At 45.9% G+C, this 19,411-nt stretch overlaps 1 protein-coding gene across 5 annotated transcripts in view; it reads right to left on the minus strand.

Annotated features, from left to right (window-relative positions):
- Wnt5b (Wnt family member 5B) overlaps window positions 1–19,411 on the minus strand; it is a 130,267-nt gene that overhangs the window by 85,162 nt on the left and 25,694 nt on the right. Inside the window, exons 1-3 of one of the 5 annotated variants that reach the window (XM_087656202.1) lie at window positions 18,841–18,922; window positions 18,650–18,727; window positions 17,878–18,030 (exon numbers count right to left, since the gene is read on the minus strand). The exons of the other annotated variants lie outside the window; for them this stretch is intronic. Coding sequence (XP_087512328.1) covers window positions 17,878–18,030; window positions 18,650–18,727; window positions 18,841–18,864 — 255 coding nt within the window. The 5' untranslated portion in view covers window positions 18,865–18,922. Of the gene's footprint in view, window positions 1–17,877; window positions 18,031–18,649; window positions 18,728–18,840; window positions 18,923–19,411 lie in introns of those variants that run through there. 5 annotated transcript variants of the gene reach the window in all.

The raw sequence follows: 19,411 nt of genomic DNA on the forward strand, positions 1-19,411 counted from the left end.
AAGTAGTCCTGCTTCTCAGCATTAAATACTTCCTAAGATGAGCTGTGTCCAGCACCTATAAAGAGCCAAAGAACCAGGTAGTTTGTTTTTACCAAGTATATGAAGGGTCAGCCTTGTGATTGCTAGGACGTGCTCCACCACTGAGGGATACCCCCAAGACATGACAATCTTGTTTTGCTTTTCCTGTTTGTTTGGTTTTGGTTTTTTGAGACAGGGTTACTCTATGTAGCCCTGGCTGTCCTGAAACTCTCTCTGTAGACCAGGCTGACCTTAAACTTAGATTCACTGTTCTTCCTCCCTTTTCTGACCTATACTTTTCTCTTAGATTTACTTATTTTATTTTTGTATATGTGAGTCCTTTGTCTGCATGTGTGGGCAAAACATGCATGTCTGTGGCAGACAGAGAACAGAAGAGGGTGTCAGGCCCCCTGGAACTGGAGTTGGGAATGGTTGTGAGCCACCACATGGGTGATGGGAGCTGAACGTGTCCTGTGCAAGATCAACATTTGGTCCTAACTGCTGAGCCATCTCCTCATCCAGAAACTTCGGACTGTTTTTTAAAAAGAGATGTTGACCTTTTTAAATGATGGGAGCTTTACAAAGACTGTACTGTTTTATATTATGAGACTAATGTAAGCTTTTGGGGATAAACAAGAAAGGAAAGGTGATGGCTCATAGAGATGCATTTATGTGTCAGGTTGACAAGGGGTTACCTATCCTGGTTAGTTTTGGTCAATTTGACACAAGCTAAAGACCCCTGAGGGGAGAGAACCTCAACTGAGGAACTTCTTCCATTGGTCTGGCCCAGGAGCATGTCTGTCTGTAGGACATTTTATTAATTAATGATGTCTGAAGGTCCAGTCCACCATGGGCAGTGCCACACCTGGAGGGGTGGTCTTGGGTTGCATAGGAAAGCAAGCCGGCAAGCCTCAGGGAGAAAGCCAGTAAGATTTCCTTCATGACCCCATTCTGCTCAATTGTGTTCCTGCTCTGATTGACTGTTCCTCCCACAGTGGGAGATCAACATGGCAGTGTAAGCCAAATAAACACGATCCCCCCAGGTTGCCTTGGTGAGTGTTTTATGATAGCCACAGAGAAGCAAACTAAGACAGCCTATCAGTCACCTGGCCAGAAGACCGCTACTCAGGAAGGAGGACCCACCCAAAACCATGTGAACGAGGTGGGAGGAATAGCTATCTATCCTCTTTTCCTTCCCTAAAACCCTGACTTCAGTTCTGTCACATATGGAGCTGCATGCCTGCCCACTAACTCAGAAAAGGGTAACATTCCTTTTCTATCTTGTTGTGAAACAGGCTCTCACTATGTAACCCTAGTTGGCCGGGCTGACCTTGAACTCACAGAGAGCTCCCTGCCTCTGTCTCCTGAGGCTTGGGACTAAAGGCGATCTTCTATCTCTTTCTTTTGGATACCAGCCAAAGTCTAAACATGTTTTCTCTGATACTTCAGACTTTCTCTGAAGCTACCCTATGTAGCTACTCGCTTCTACATGCTTGCTTGCCGGGCTGACTCAAAAAGCATGGTTGGCTGTTTTCCTCTTCTCCATATCCCTTCCCTGCGCCTGCTAAGAAGTACAGATTGCTCAATCTGTTTTTGTTTTCTTTTCTGCAACCCTAGTAATAAAATTAACTTTAAGCTTCCTACTGAATCTCACTTGTCTTAGTTTGGGTTTTATTGTTGAGAAGAGACAGCATGACGAACGCAACTCTCCATTTAATTGGAGCTGGCTTGCAGTGTCAGAGGTTCAGTCTGTTATCAGCATGGCGGGAAGCATGCATGATGCTGGAAGAGCCAAGAGTCCTACATCTTGATGAAAAGACCCTCTTTCACCAGCAGACAGGAGGAGGGTGTCCTCTGAACTGGGGGGGGAACTTGAGCATAGGACCTCAAAGCCCACCACCACAGTGATACACTTCCTCCAACAAGGCCACGCCTCCTAATAGTGCCACCTTCCATGGGCCAACCATATTCAAACCATCACACAACTTTAAATTATTTTACTAACAAGACTTAAGAACCCAAAAGAGAAACTGATTTCCACAGTAAAATTTAACTCGTCATTAGGCCATTTCAAAATTTCTAGTAATTTTTTCTTTTTTTGAAACATGTAGACCAGGCTGGCCTGGAATTCACAGAGATCCACCTGCCTCTGTCTCCCAAATGCTGGGATTAAAGGGGTGCGCCACCGTGCTTGGCCTCCTAGTAACACTCATTTGGGGTTAGCTTGCGTGCCACTGGGCTTGTCTTGTCTTTCTTATAGCTTCTTTCAAGGCGGCTTTGCTGGTAACGAACGCCCTCAATTTCTGATTACCAGAAAGGAGTTGTTCCTTTCCTTTGGGAGGATGATCTCGGCAGGTGTGGAACTTCAGGTTGACAGACTGTTTTCTCTCAGTCCTTGAAATAATTCTCTCCACTCTCTTCTTCGCTTGCCCAGTTCCTGAGCAGTCAGAAGTAATTCCTTAAATTCCTCTCTTCTTTTAGGATTGTTTCTTTGTCTTCCACATCCTGTTACTTAAAATTGTGTTCTTTGGGGCTGGGGATTTAGCTCAGCGGTAGAGCGCTTGCCTAGGAAGCGCAAGGCCCTGGGTTCGGTCCCCAGCTCCGAAAAAAAAAAAAAAGAAAAAAAAATTGTGTTCTTTGGAAGCATTTATCCTGCTTGAAACACCTTGAGCTTCCTGGATCTGTGGTTTGTGTCTGATATTATCTTGCAGAAATTCTCAGCCACATTGTTTCAAATACCTCTTCCCTCTCTCCTGTCCTTCTGGGATCCCGGTCACATGTGTTCAGCAGGCCCACTTGTACTTGTCTCATAGCAGTTTTTTTTTTTTTTTTTTTTAGTGGGGAGTTCCAGACAGGGTCTCACTGTGTAGCCTCGTTCAGCCCGGAACTCACTCTGAAGACCAGGGTGACAAAAACTCATAGAGATCCTCCTGCCTCTGTCTCTGGAGTGCTGAGGTTGAAGATGTGTGCCACACCTGGCTGTCTCATGGTTTTTTTTTTTTTTTTTTTTTTTTTTAAAGATTTATTTATTTATTATATATATATAAGTACACTGTAGCTGTCTTCAGATACACCAGAAGAGGGCATCAGATCTCTTTACAGATGGTTGTGAGCCACCATGTGGTTGCTGGGAATTGAACTCATGACCTCTGAAAGAGCAGTCGGGTGCTCTTAACTGCTGAGCCATCTCTCCAGCCCTGTCTCATGGTTTTTATACTCATCCCTTTATCCCAAACCCTCCCTCTTTCCTCCCAGATTTTGGCAGTTTCTCCTGGTGCACCCTTCACTTGGAGACTGCTTAGCTGTGCCCACCAAAGGCGTTCCTTGCCTATTAAGTGGTTTTGCTGTGGAGCATTTGCTGTTAGGTCTCTCTCTCTCTCTCTCTCTCTCTCTCTCTCTCTCTCTCTCTCTCATTGCTCATCTGTTCTTACAAGCTGCTGACTTTCTCATTAGAGCCCTTGCACATTAATCATAGTTTTAAATTCCTAGTCTGTTAGAGCCAAGATCCCTGTAGAAGCTGAGTCTGGCTCGTGTTTACTCTGTCCCATTATTTGGATTTTAGTCTGTCTTGAAGTTTTTTTCTTCACAGCCAGACATGACTGAAGTCTTAGTCCATTTCCTATTACTGTAACAGACTACCTGCAACTGAGTAATGTATAAAGGAAAGAAGTCTTTTCTGGCTCAAGTTTCTGGGGAGTGGAAAGTCAGTGATTGGATCCCAAATCTGGGGAGGTTTTTCTTGCTTCACGTAGAAAGCAGGACAGGATCCCACACACACAGAAGACAGAGCGGAAAGAGTGTGCAGGGCCCCTCACTCATACATTGTTGCATTTTCAGACTTGTCTTTTGTTTTTATTACAACTAAGATTCTTGTGGAAAACTAGCCAAGTCACAAAGCCACTCTTTCTTTTAGGAGACTTAGAGAAAGTCTGCCCCCTAATAGTATTGGATTGACATGCCCACATTGATGGAAACTATCATATTTCCTTTTTTGAACTATGACCTTCAATTGAACATGTTCAAGAATGTGCCAATCACTAATGTGCTTTCCCATAAAGGTTCCCAAATAAAAAGTCCCCATGCTCCCTCTCCTCTCAGAAGCACCACTTGCTTTTCTCCTCTCTTCCCTCCTGGGAGAGCTTCTGGGCTTTGAACTTGCTAAGATGAGATATATTTGTGTTGGTCATATGACCTGCTTGTTGGGGACTGATCCTGTTCTGCTAGAGCAAGAATCCATGGGGAACTCATGGGGCAATGCATTATTCCCCTGTGACTCTGTGCTCCTGGGACTCACCTCCCAGCACAGCCATCCTGAGGAATTAAACCCCAACATGCAAACTTCAGGAGCTGTGGTGGTCTGAAATGAGAAATGTTCCCCCCATAGGCTCATGAATTTGAATACTTTTTGTCCTCGCTTGGTGACACTGTATGCATGTGTGTGTTGGGGGGTGGGGGTGCAGGGGGTAGTTGTGGAACCTTTAGAAGGTAGAGCCTTGCTGAAGGAAGACCATCACTAGAGGACGGGTTTTCTCCATTTTCAGTTTGCAGCTTCCTGCTTCATTGTCTCCAACTATGATGGACTCTCTCTCTGGGACCATGAGCCAAAATAAATGTGCCTGGAAGTTGCTTTTGGTCACGGTGTCTCATCACCGCAACAAAAGGCAACTGATACAGGTGAACCTACTCAAAGTAATAACTGAGTGAAAGAGACTGCTGTGCACAGGCATTCAGTAACATGGAGGAGTGTGCCGGGTAGGGGGTTGGGGTATAGGACGACGAGGAGGAACACTCCATATTCCTAAGATGAGATCTCAGTGTTATGGGGAGCCTGTGCCCTGGACTCTGAACTTCACTTGTGCTCTGCATTATTTGCTGGGGGTGGGGAGACAGAGTTGTGATTTCCAAGCTCTGTACATGATGGATAGGGAGTGAGACCTTCAACCCTTTCGTCTTAAAGATGTGTGAGTGTGTATGTTTACACATACATGCACACACCAAGAATGATCATCTCTATTGCTGAGAAAGAAAAATACGATCACACAAGGCAGCTGCACACAAGGAATTCACAACTCCCCCAAGAAAATACACCTGGATGACCTGTCTCCTCATTCCCCTTGAGGCAGGGGAAGAACTCAATTTCAGACGATTTCTATCACCCGACAAGCCATTAGCACTTGCTAATGATGTCTGCTGAGCCCCAGATGTGAAGGAAATACAGTCCCACAGATGTCTGTCCTTCCCCAGGCAGGTTCTTCCCATTTGGACAGGAAAAGAGTTCTTTACATACTGTTTGGGTCTGCAGCTGAGTTCCTTACTCTGTCTCTCTGGTCCAGAGGACTCATCTTCTACTTTTATGAACTGGGTTGAATTGTTTCACTCCCATGAGTCAGGGAACACTTTATGAGGGATGAAGAATTAAAGAGGCCTTGGGGTAGTGAGGAAGGAAGTGGGAAGGCACAGGACGCGGCTGAGCAGTCAGGCCAGGCCTCTTCAGGATGGGAGAAAGTTGAAGGCAGTGATTAGTCGGTCTGGCTTGGAAGGTGGGAGACCTTCCTTGATGATCGTGAAAAAGTTGCCAGAACATTTCAAGAAGAGGCAAACTAGACAAGAAAAGAGGCCGATTCAGGCTCTGACTTTCTCTAACAAAGCCTATGGCCAACTTTATCTTCCTCTTGCTGCTGAAGACCTTGGAATCGATTTTTCTGGATGCTGCTATGTATGTCTAGGTCTGGGACAACACCACGCATCTTCCTCTTGTTGCCTCAGAGATCCTTCTTGGTTGTGCTCTTTTAAGGGTCCCAGGGCACCACTTTGTCTGTGGTGACCCTGGCTAACAGCACAGCTAACAGTACAGACACTGATAGGCAGGTGTTACAGTGGATCAAAGGTGTTACAGTGGATCACAGATGTTACACTGGATCACAGATGTTACACTGGATCGCAGGTGTTACTGTAGTTCACAGGTGCTACAGTGCACAGCAGGAGTTACAGTGGCTCACAGGTGTTATAGTAGATCACAGGTGTTACTGTGGCTCACAGGTGCTACAGTGGCTCACAGGTGTTGCAGTGGCTCACAGGTGTTACAGTGGCTCATAGGTGTTACAGTGGCTCACAGGTGTTACAATGGCTCACAGGTGTTACAGTGGCTCACAGGTGTTACATTGGCTCACAGGTGTTACTGTGGCTCACAGGTGCTACAGTGGCTCACAGGTGTTACAGTGGCTCATAGGTGTTACAGTGGCTCACAGGTGTTACAATGGCTCACAGGTGTTACAGTGGCTCACAGGTGTTACATTGGCTCACAGGTGTTACTGTGGCTCACAGGTGCTACAGTGGCTCACTGGTGTTACAGTGGATCACAAAGGCCCAGGAATAGTTATCTCATTTAGTAGTTTCCCCCAAAGAACTGAAATTTTCACATAATAGTGTTTTGGCATAAAGGACCAAAAACATTTATGCAGCTGAATGTTGGGGAGAGGAGACCTCTACTCTCTGGTAAGTAAGAACTGTCTAAAGTTCAGTCTCAAAAACTGTACCCTGCAGGTATGCTGTTTTAGAAGACAGGGGCAAGAGGGTCACAGGTTTAAGGCCAGTCTGGGCTACACAGCAGGGCCATACGTAGACAAAGAGCCCTATGCCTCAATTCACCCCTCTGTTTTGACAAGTGCACAACCAGAGAACTGGGGACAAACATTACTTTTGATTTCTATTCTTCCATTCTCTCTACTATAAAATGCTATCTCTGAGGATATTCTCTGAGCTCATGGAACTACAACGTGGCAACGGTAAGCCACAAAAATGACTGACTCAGTGCTTTCCCCATGCCAGCCACTTCCTGAGACAGGGAGGGTTACTTCTTTTTGCCACATTAGCCCCAACTGGTGAGTCCAAATTCCTCTTGGCAGGGTAATATAGGTCAGATTCCATTAAGCATATATCACTACAATGAAAACATGTTTTAAAATGCAAACACAGCTAGAATCTACAATCAGCAGTGAGACTTAATTAGTCAAAGTTTAACAGTGGCCCAGATGAGAATTTAGATGGTGTTCGGGATTTTGTGGTGCGATTCAGTATATATTGTATCTGGTCACCTCAAGAGTCAATAATTTAATGCCAAATGAATTCCAAATTACTTACTATAAATGTGGTTGGTTGTATATCACAAAGCCCAATACTTGGGATACCCCTATCCCAGAACCACTGTGCAGCATCCCCACTCCATCTAGTTACCAGTTAGATAGTGAATTGCGATGTAGAGTTTGATATGCTGGCACAAAGAAAAGGAAAAGATCAACATGCACACAGTAAGTCTCAGAACTCCTAAGTTCACCCACAGTCTAAGGCTGCTCTCTGGAGGGGCTCTGAGCTCACCTCATCTCCTCAGTGTGGTGTTATTTACATGATCTGAGTCCTTATTAGGGTAACTCTGTTCAAGATCCTATGAAAGGATGAGGTATGCTGGTTGGGCTTTTGTCAAGCCAGAGTCATTTGGGAAGAGGGGCTTTCAATTAGGAAAATTCCTCTACAATATTGGCGTATAGGCAATTCTGTCAGGCATTGTCTTGATTAATGTTTGATATGTGGGGGCCCAGGGCCAATCCCACTGTAGGTGTTGCTAACTTTGGGAACATGGTCATGAATTATATAAGAAAGTAGGATGAGCAAGCCAGTTAGCTCCGTTCCTCCATGGCCTCTGCATCAGCTCCTGCATCCAGGTTCTTGCCTGGCTCCAGAGTTCCTGCTCTGTCTTCCCTCAGGAAGGACTGTCATTAACCCTTTCCTCCCTAACTTACCTTTTGCCAGTGGTGGTTTTTTTTTTTTTTCCACAGCAATAGAAAGCCACATGAGAGGAAAGCCACACAAGAGTTTGAAGAGAATGTCTGTACATACAGGAGAGATTCTAGGGTAGGGCAGAGACAGGCTGAGGTGAGCATTTCCCTGACAGGCCATTCAACTGGAATTGATCAAGGAAGCAGCCGCAGTGACGAGGCCACCAGGAATGAGGAAAAAAATCTACCTGGAATATAATAAATTCAAGGCCAACCTCCAAGAAAAACATCAACTTGGAAAGAAAACATTCAGATGACAAAGTTGAGACTGTCTCTGTGATGTGGCCACTTAAGTCTCTTCTCATGCCCGACAGTTGGGATCACGGCCCATTTCTCAGGGCCTGGGTCCTTGGCACGCAATGCCCTTAGGATGGGACCAAGTCCTCCGTGAGTCTTCTGGGAAGAGGACTGGGCGTAGGGCCAGATCACTCCCCCTGCCCAAGGACTCTCAAACGCCAGCCCCAACTTGAAGCCTGGTGTCAGAACAGTTCGTGCCAGGGGGCTCTGAACCCTGCTTGCCCTCAGCCACCCTGGTACCTCTGTCCCACAGAGGGAAGGGGATTTAAAAGCATTGAAAAAAAAAAGGAAGAGAAGATGAAACACTTGTAAAGCTAGTAGGCCGTCACACACATGTCGGTGCCCCGGTCACCCTGCTGGGGGTTTCACAGGGTCAATGCTTCTGCCTCACAGCCCTGCGTGTCACCTGTCAGAGCAGAGAGGCTAAGTCAGAGAACTCAACGGGAAGAAGTTCCTGAACATCTCAGACCCTCAATGCCTTCGCAGTCCACACTGCCTCTGGATAACCTAGTGTTTTTGAAGGCCAACCGGACACAGAGCATGTACGCTACAGCTCCACAGGGAGAAGGCTGGGGCTTAACACTCAGGCTGTACCTCGGTGACAGAAGACTTGCTTATCGAGCAGAAGATTGCTTATCGATCTGGATTTGATCCCCAATTGTAATAAACAATTACACTGCAGATCCATTGTATAGGACGGGGGATATTACCTCTGCACGTGTTTCCTTGTTTCCAGAGGAGGACTCTCACTACTGATGGCACTGTGCTCAGTACTGGAACTGAGTCAGGCTCGGGACCGCCCACGTGGGAGTCAGTAAGCAGCAACAGTCGTCAAGTGTCAACTATGAGGTACTTGGTGGCTCTGCTTAGATCCAAGATGCCCAGATTTGACTGAGAAGCCCATATCTGGATATGCTTATGAGGGGAAAACCATTTGATAATGTGATCTGGCCTCTCCACAAGGAGGCTAGATGGGACTAACAGATCTCATGCTTGACTATGTATCAGAATTGCCCGGGCAGGTCTCTCTGCATATGGGACTCCAGGATCTGTCATGAGTTTTCAAATATTCACAAGTTTTCTAATGCAGACACCTTCAGGCTGGTGCGTGTGAGAAAAGGACTGTTTTGAGACTGGGTCTCATTATGTAGGTAGCCCGGGCTGGCCTGGAAGTTACTGTGTAGACCAGGTCTATTTCTGGCCCCTCATGGCTGAGATTAGAGATGTGTCCTCCTATCCTAGGCTTGCAACATGAGTTTGTATGGAAAATGGTCATTATAAATCAATTCAGTATAGAGATTTTGGGTTGAAGGTTTTGTGTGTGGGTTGATGATGCCCCTCCTTCTACTGGAAATCCTGCCTGGCTATAGGAGGTGGCCGTTCAGTCTCCATATACGCTGCCAGTAGGATCTCAGCTAGGGTCACCCCATAGACTCATCGTAGCCTCCCCTATCCCAGGACTCCAGTTGGGTAAGTGCCACAAGCAGAGGTCCCAGTGCTAGTACTAGAGTCAGGGAAAGAGAGACATCACTGGAAGGAGACCAGCTAGGACATGGAGCTTACGATAAGCCTTGGAGAGAGGCCTGGAACCTGATCTTGAGAAAGAATGGTGTGGACAGCGGCAGCCAACAGTCAGGCTGAGGACAAATGCTTGAATGGGAATGATGGGAAGTGAGCTTGGCAAGACCAATTGAGACCAACTCCACCTACCCATCCACCCAAAGACCCATCTGCCCATCTACTCACCCTCCCTTCCTCTCTCCCTCCCTCCCTCCCCCATCCATCCATCCATCTATCCATCCATCCATCCATCCATCCATCCATCCGTCCATCCATCCATCCATCCAAATGGATGCCCAGTGATATCAACTATTTCCCTAATCCCTAAGAACAGAAGGAGACGGTCCTGGCCAAGGTGCTTAGCCAATGCGATTACAACCCCACTCGGGAAAGAGGCCAATTGTGAGACGTGCTGAAGGGCCAGGGAGGGAGGCTGTAGAGGATGCTAAGGGCAAGGGAGCCAGAGGCATCACGAGGGGCACTGCGTCTTCTAAGAGGGGCATGCTGGGAGAACTAGTGTCCCATTCTTCGGGATGCAGATCTCACTCGGGAACAGCGCCTTGCAGAAATGGCTATGTTAGAACAAGATCACTTGCTGGGTCCTGATTCAGAATGGCTAGCAGCCTTAGAAACCCCTTAGACAATTGAGTGGCTGGAGCAACGGCTTAGCAGTTAGGAGCTGCTCCTCCTGAGGGCCTGTGTTCGATTCCCAGCACCCACCACTGTCAGTAACTCCAATTCCAGGGGATGCTACACCCTCTCTGGCTTCAGAATTTCAAACACAGCATCTGATGCAGACCTAGATGGACACTCGGAGGCATGATGAGGGAGACAGGGGAGAAACACCATGTGAAGGCGGTAGAACGCCCACGATTGCCGGGCAGACTCAGAGGAAAGAGGCCCTGGGCAGGACCAACGCCCCTACAACCTTGCTCCTGGGTGACCAGCTTTCAGAACTGACCGTGAGGCAACAGAGTTCTGATACCTGAAGCCACCAGTTTGCGGTGCCTTGCTGTGTAGTATAAAAGTGAAGGCCCCAGAGGTCATACTGATGGATCATCCTGGATTAGCTAAGCACCAAGGATGGGACTTACAAGTGTTCTCCGAGAAGAACATGGGATGCTGGAGACAAGGAGGAGGAAAGAAACCCCCCATGTCCCCAACTTCTTCTTCTTCTTCTTTTTTTTTTTTTGGTTCTTTTTTTCGGAGCTGGGGACCGAACCCAGGGCCTTGTGCTTCCTAGGTAAGCGCTCTACCACTGAGCTAAATCCCCAGCCCCCCCAACTTCTTCTTAACGAGAGATTTATTTTAGTTTTAATTATATATATTTGTGTGGGGGTTGTGCATCTAAGTGCAGGTGCCCTCGGAGACCAGAGGCATTGGATCCCTTGGAACTAAAGAGTACTGTGAGCGTCCTGACATGTGTGCTGGCGACTAGACTTGGGTCCTCTGGAAGATCAGCAAGCACTCTCAACCACTGAGCCATCTCTCTATCTCCTTCCTGTCCAAAGGTGTAAACATTAAATATGCTAACACGCTTTTCTTTACCAAATTTCCCATTTTCCTTATCTCTCTGCTTTACTTTTTGTTCTCTCTCTCTCCCTCTCTCTCTCTCCTCCTCTTTCTTTCTCTCTCCCTCCCTCTCCCCCCCCCACTGAACTGATTACAGCAGTGAGCAATAGTGTGATACAACCTGAATATTCTCCTGTCTTGTAATTTTTCTCTGCTAGACAAGTAAATCCATTACCTTTAATACGTCCCAGGGCATAGACAAAATGCAAACAGATTCTTTGCCAGAAATAGGAGTAGTTACATAAACACTTCCAGACACCCCTCTTCCCTTCTGAGACCTCAAGAACCAGGCTTCCACTGTGTGTGTTTTTATCAGCATTCTTATCTTCTAATCACCCACCAGAATGGTCCACTCATGTTTGAAGTACAGTGAGGCTTTTGTAGCCTTACAGTTGCAAATCTTCCCATTATTGTTTCTGTAAATCAGTTAGAGACCTCAGAACCACATGGACAGGTTTATCACAGCAATAACCCCACTCTTGGTACCAGGTTTCTGGATTAGTTTCTTTCCTTGTTGCCTGATAAATATCTCTTTTTTTCTCTTTTTTTCAGAGCTGGGGACCGGACCCAGGGCCTTGAGCTTGCTAGGCAAGCGCTCTACCACTGAGCTAAATCCCCAACCCCCTGATAAATATCTCTTAAGGACAGACTTAGGGAAGAGGGCTTAATTTTGCTTACAGTTTAAGGGGGTACAGTCCATCATGGAGAGGAAATCACAGCAGCAGAGGCTTGAGATAGCTCATCACATTGCATACAAGTCAGCAAAGAGAAACCAACAAATACTGCTCAGCTGGCTTTTTACTTCTTATGTAGCCCAGCGCTTGGGGTGGGCATCCCACCTAATTAACCTAGTGTAGAAAATCTCTCACAGCCAAAGATGTTTCCAGGGTGATTCTATATTCAATTGACAATCATATTAATCTACCACAGTGGACTGTCCCATGCCCAAAGAGGCTCAGAAAGGCAGATTTTAGTACTTATTTTTATGCAGAAAATCAGGTACCAAAATTGGGTGTTATCTGTTGTGTGTAATTTTTAAAAACACACTATTGTCTTGGTCTGTGACCTCAGCACCCACTCTGACCCTCCTGGCTCTCCTTGCTCCGTCCAGCTTAGCCGGTGGATGGCTCAAGCATGAAAACCTTGAACAAAAACTCAGGGGCAGGGGGTCCTCATCTTACAGATAGATTCCCTGCTATAAACTAGAGAAAGACAATAAAACCAAGGATACTGCCTCCAAAACCAGACACAAGCTAGATTAAATATAAAAATACTTTAGAGAGGTTTTAAAAAAACCCTGCAAGATCACTCAAATTCTCCAAACATGGGTTCCATGAGAATTCCAAGTTAAATATTGCTGGCATGACAGATTTTTTTTTAAAAAGCCTAAAATTACACAATAAACAAAAGATAATGTTTTAAAGAAATTTATAAAAATCTTACAAGATAACTCAAATTCTTTGAACATGGGCTCCACGAGAGTTTTGGGTTAAACATTCCTGACATGACAAATAAAAAGTCTAAAAATAGACTCATACAGTATTTGTTTAGTTTACTTTATTTGTTTTAAATTGTTTTAATCACCAAAATGGGTGTGATTTTGAGTTTTGTGGTTATATTATTATTCCTCTGGGAGAGAGGTCAAACTAAAAGTTGTTCTGGTTGCTGGCTCAAGGACATGCTATTTTGGGAGAAAGGCTCTACATCTGTGTTGACAGAAAAAAAGAGATTAGGCTCTGGACCCCTTCCAGAGTTATATGGATCAGATATGACAGGGGGAGACCCCTGAAGAACTAGAACAATTCAAGAGACTCAAACAGGAAAGGTAAAGATTCTTGGTGCCCTCCTTCATGTGGCATAAATGAAGACTTATGACTGGTTATTATTAAAATTGGCTCATCAAGAGGAGAGCTGCCTTTCACATGCTCAAGCAAGGAGGAGAATTTCACCCTTAACTAGTCTATAGACCCTACACAGACTAGCATGATCCATACAGATATCTTGATGGCACTTACGTTTGTCTGAGATTTCTGCACTGCAGAGTGTACAGCTTTGGTGAGATTCTTCCTCAGACATGCTGAACTGACCCGCCTGGACTCCCTATGTCACAGATCCCAGGTTATCTTGCCTCATTCAACCTTTAGATGGATCCAGCCAGCTCTTCAGTCAAGCCCTGAGCCTTCTAAGCATCAGAGACTGAATAACAATCACTGGCTTGGCTTTCTTAAGGCCTAACCAAGTCTGCTAATTGTTCTACCCATCTCCTCCCCTTTAAAGAATTCTTGTCACCCATGTTCAGCCAGGAGAAGTTATGGTGAGTCGTCAGCCCAGGTCCCCGTGCTTGGGGGTCTGGTAATGGTTATTTTACAAATTATAAAAAAGGTTGTCATTCAAGGAAAATTGAGAATGGTCATGATTTTGAACGGGTAGGAAATAGGTGGAGTTGCTTATGTAACTATAATTTTAATTGATAAAAATGTTTATAATTGATACAGTTGAAATTATATTTTCTTACACTGGCACTAAATTTATTTTGGTACAGATTTAAGGTCTTCATTGATAAACAGTTCTTACATTGATACAAAAATTGAGATCACTATTGTCACGCCTAGATAGGCATCACGCCTATATAATACACTGAGAAATAAGAGGCTTAGACACAGTCTTCTCATGACTGCTATTACGAACTGTTTTCAAACAATCGAACATGTGAGCTAAGGGTCAGATAGAAAACTCATGCTCATGCTAGAGTCCTAATTTAATTACAAAAGGATGCTTTCAATATACTTCAATTAAAAGTAGCTGAAAGTAATCGAAGTTCAGGTTACCATGTATATATATATATATACATATATATATATATATCTCAATGTTAAAGATCCACAAAGTATGATGTGTGTTATTTAATCATTGGACAATGAGACATACCTACTCTGGGCAGCAACCCCTTCCCAGTTCAAAGGAGACATTGAACATCTTTACCTCCAGTCAAGGTCACTTATCGTGGCAAGGCAGCCATTGGGCCAAAAGTGCCCATTTCATCTGCAGACAATACTGTCCAAAGAAGGACACATTTTACAGGATAACTGATTGTTGGCTTTGCCGAGACAGGGTCAGTGGACCTTCAAATAATTCTACATTATAAGTCTGTCAGATAGATGATCCTTAGCCAGAGGCCAAAGACGGATGCTCCTAGATACTGAAGAATGGGGGACTGTCCAAGCAATCAACTGTCTCTGCAAATTGATTAAATTTCAGAAGCTGTGTTTCGTGCTTCCTATGTTTTCAAGCAATATTTAGTCATTCTCAGACTTCTGATGGGATTAAAGACTAGTTTTAATCTCATAACCAAACTCAAGGCATTTAACGTTGATAGAGAGAGTTTATAGAACAGATGACATGGTTTTCAGATGACATTACAGCTAAAATGTAAACGTAATCCAAGGACAGAATCATAATTCTTTCAGTTAGGAAACATGGTAGAGTACTTTGTCTAATTGACAGGTTGATAGATTAAATGTCCTTTGTACCTTATACTATATAATTTACTTAATAATTATGGGTTTGTTCAATTTATATCTGGGAGAAGAGGGTATTATTATTAGTAGTAGTAGTAGTAATAGTAGTAGTAATAGTAGTAGTAGTAGTAGTAGTAGTAGTAGTAGTAGTAGTATTGGGAGGTGCTGATACTGAAGTCTGGTTCTCTAACTGGTTCTTGATTTGATCAATAAAGAAGGAGGGAGTCAATTGCTGGGCAAAGGGGACAGATGGGACTTCCAGGCCCCAGGAGGAGAGGAGACACAGGGAAAGAGGCTTTTCAGTCAGGCCTTGGAAGGAAAAGCACGAAACCACCATGTAAGATCTTGGGGAAGATAGAACTGGCAGCCTCCGCCACTGGCAGATCGCCAAAGAGGTCGACAAAGACTGTCTGATGCTGATGAGGTTAGGACAAGAGATTCGGTGCCCAGCAATTAGGCTATCTGGCAAGTTCTAAAATAATAAAGCTGTCTGAATGTTTTCATTCTCCTGAGCAAAGGTGGGTAGAGATAGAAGCCGGGTCGGTGACAGTGGCTTGGCGAAGTTAAGCTGGGAGGAGCAAAGGGAACCCGGCGGGGCCAGAGCAAGGGCAGCAGCTCTTGGGTCGAGGTAGATGGCAAAGCTAGCCCGGAGCAACAAAAGAGAAGCCGACAGGGAGCTGGTGGAGCTCAGACAGCAGCTCACGTTTGCGATCGATCCTGGGCTAAGCCGGATGGAGCAAAGGGAACTGGGAGAGGTCAGACTGCAGGCCTAGGTCACAGACAGACAATAGCCTGTTTTTTTTTTTTTTTTTTAAATTACACGCAGCAGACTAAGCCATGACTGCTCTGCTCTTTCTAATGACATTTATCCCCTTATAAAAGAGGTCAAAGGTTGACTTTGTATCCTGCCCACTGAAATCACTTATCTTTTCTAGAAGTTTTCTAGTAGAATTTTGGGAGTCTCTTGTGGTATTCTGTCATATCAACCTCAAACATGGGTAATTTGACTTCTTCTATTTGTGCCTGTTTAATTTCCATTTCTTATCTTACTGCTTTATCTAGTGCTTCAAGCACCACATTGAAAAAGAGTGAGGATCATGGACAACCTCCTCTTGTTCCTGATTTTGAGGTCAATTCTTTATTTTTTGATTTATTTTATGTATATGGTACATTGTAACTGTCTTCAGACACAGCACAAGAGGGCATTGGATGGTTGTGAGCCACCATGTGGCTGCTGGGATTTGAACTCAGGACCCCTGGAAGAGCAGTCAATGCTCTTAACCACTGAGCCAGCTCTCCAGCCCTTGTTCCTGATTTTAATGGGCTTGGTTCTAGTTCATTTTTTCCCCCAACAGGCTCTTGTTGTGTAGTCTAGGCTGGCCCTGAACTCTTCATCCTCCTGAGTGATATAATTGTAGGCATGTATCTCCTTCCTGGCTTTCAGTTCTCGTTTAATAGTCATGTTGTAGGTAACTGGATTTTACTCTGAAGTGTGAAACAATGAGACAGAGAGAACCTTCCTAGTGTTTAGGAAATGATACTCATCACCAGGAGCCTCCTCCTGTGGCTAGTATCAGCATCTACACCTACCTACACATACCTACCACAACCCTCCAGGAGCAGACACACTCAGAATGCCACCAGGGAAACTACAGCATATTAACATGTGTGCACATGCACGTGCGGACACACACACACACACACATACACACCCTCACACACACTCTCTATCACACACACACATACTCTCACACACACACACATATACACACCCTTACACACATTCTCTATCACACACACATACACATTCTCTCACACATACACACATACTCACACTCATACTCCCATATACTCTCACACACTCAGACATACACATACTCATACACACTCAACTTTCACAAACACACATACTTACACACACAGACACACAGACACACAGACACACAGACACACACACACACACACACTCCTTGCTATCTAGCTGAGGATGACCTTGTACTCCTGATCTTCCTGTCCCCATGTCTTAAGTGATGGTGCTAGAACTCTAGGCTTCATTGGCCATGCTCAGCTTAGTGGCTTAATGGTTTTTTCCACTCTGGAGATGGAACGTAGGGTCTCTCACATGTTGTTAAGTGTCCAGCACTAAACTACAGCCCTATAATTTATATAAATGTCATGGTACCATGGGCATCAACTGTTAGTTTGTCCTGATCGGTAGCATTCTAAATGCCCCCTTTACATACAGAAAAGGTATGGGGAAATCCAATGATTCTTCACCACATAATAAGTTCATGTCAAATTCCAGGAGACCGGGTAAGAAGCTGCTATTTCACATACTCCAAGTTTTAGAATTTCTTAGGATTTGCATCTTTACACATAACATTTGGGCCTCACTTTGCTATACACCCATTTGCAGAAAATGTAAGAATAAGCCATGAGAAGAAACTCCATCCCACAGGAGAGCCACCCTGGTGCAGCACTGCCAGCAGGGACATGCTCTACACTCATTTCACGCCCTCCCGGCTGCTGTGGGAGATTCTCCTCTTTCTAGGTAACAGATGGCAAAGTGGAACCTAGCAGGCTTGGTGGCATCGCCACGTTAGTCAGGATGGAGAAGAGTGAGAATCCACACTGCCTCCAGAGCCTCTCAGCACCCCAGGTCAGTATCAGGATGACCAGCGTCATGGCCCCTCACATCCCAAGTCCTTGGCCGCAGGCGTGGCTGGGCGTGAATGAGTGTATTCTCCACGCTCTGCCTCCAGGCAGGGACTCATTTAGGTGTTTGAGGGCCGGCCAATGTCTGGCATAGGCACGGAACAGGCATCTGAGTGAAGGTCTAGTTCCAGTACCCTGGGCAGCTGCAAGCCAGATGGGCACCGTGACTCCCCGCCTGCTGGGACCTCCCTCCACACTCTGTGCACCTTCCTGCCAGTGGTTTCCTGTGAGATGACCCTTTCCTTTGAGCCTCTCCTCAGAGTCTCCTCCAACACTCCCCATGGGTTTCCTGCATCTTTCCCCTGTTGGGCCTCTGTTCTCCTCGATGCCCCGCCCCCGGCATCTGGCAGAGTTTCCCCTCTTACTGTCAATCTGCAGTTTCTTCGGAGTCCTTCCTCAAAGGCCGACTGTCCTGAATCTGTGTGGACTCCCCAGACTTCAGTGTTCCTGCCTGTTCCTCTCCTGGCAGCTCCATCAGCGTGGGTATGCTCCTCTGACACCAACTCACCCAGACCTGCCTTGGGCACAGTGATAAATAGAGGGGTTCTTTTTAAATAGCCCGGGCATGTTTACACCAGACAGCTACAGGAATGTGCGAGGTTTTCTATAAGAAATTATGTGTGAGCATCGTTGGGAGCTTGGAGGAGACTGCCACATGTCCGTGGAGGGTGGGGGCAGGCTCACAGAACCCTGCAGAATGCTGTCACAAGATCGCATGTGCGAAAGGGCATTGCACACGGCCATGGTCATGGGTGGGAGCCACAGGCATGCTAATTCAGGCATCATGTTCAGAAGGAAGCAGATGGTTCTTTAGGCCCTATGCCGGATGTATATGAGAGGCCAGGGGAGAGGAACAGGACCAGGAAGTGCATAGAACATCCTCTGTCAAGGATGCGCTGGTATTAATTACAATGCCCGTGGTCCATGGGCTGACTGTGGCCTCTCCGGATTGCGTGTATCAATTCTTATTTTTCAGTTGGGAAAGGACAGAGCACTTTCCCTATGCAGTGGTCCACAGCTGAGCCAAAGGCTCTCAAACATCACTGCTGTAGCAACAGCCACTTGGGTGGCATCGGAGTCTCAGGTCTGGAAAGTTTACCCACCTCTGCCTGGCAGAGGATCACCTCAGCCACTTACTTTGAGGAAAGAGGACTCCACAGTTAAGGAGTTTGGGGGGAGTGATTCGCACTGTATAGGAAGGAACACATCAAGTTTCTGTGGTAAGCAAAGAAAAATATATCTTTAATTGGGCTAAAATCATCACTTCTCAAACATTTTGATCACATTAATTAATTAATTAATTAATTAATCAGTCACTAAATACCTACCAATCCGAAGAAAGGGGTGAACATGGAGCTGTGCTGGGTTACAGGATCCCAGCCTCTTTCAGACTAAGTCGCACAGCTGGAACTAATAAAATGGAACAGAAGTGGGGTGTTACAGATGTGCTGCCGTGCCGGGCACCAGAGGGGAGGCGTGGACGGCAATGGGGAAGGGTCAGGTAGGAAGCACAGCAGTCATAGTTGGGAGAGAAGTAACACAGGAAGCGGGAAAATGAAACACAGGAGCTGCCAGACACCACCAGGAAGCCTCAGCCAGGTAAACTGGCAGAGCATGAGGCTGTCACAGCAATTTCTGGGTACCAAGGAAGGCTCAGGTGGAGATGGGGTGCACGGGGGGGGGACTTCCTCTCGTGGTGAGGGGCCTGTTTCCTCAGGGCCACAGGGGCCATGAGAAGGGACCTTGGGGAGTGGACTAGGCAAAAGTCAGGAGGATCCAGCACGAAAGCATGGCAGGCAGCAGCCATGCCACTCGGACTGTTAATCAGTCACAAAGAAGACTGCAACCCTTAACATTTACACGGGTAGGCTTAGAGGCGAACGCGGAAGACACATGCCT

The sequence above is a fragment of the Rattus norvegicus genome, chromosome 4 (genome assembly GCF_021556685.1).
Source record: "Rattus norvegicus strain SHRSP/BbbUtx chromosome 4, alternate assembly SHRSP_T2T, whole genome shotgun sequence".
NCBI lineage: Eukaryota > Metazoa > Chordata > Mammalia > Rodentia > Muridae > Rattus > Rattus norvegicus.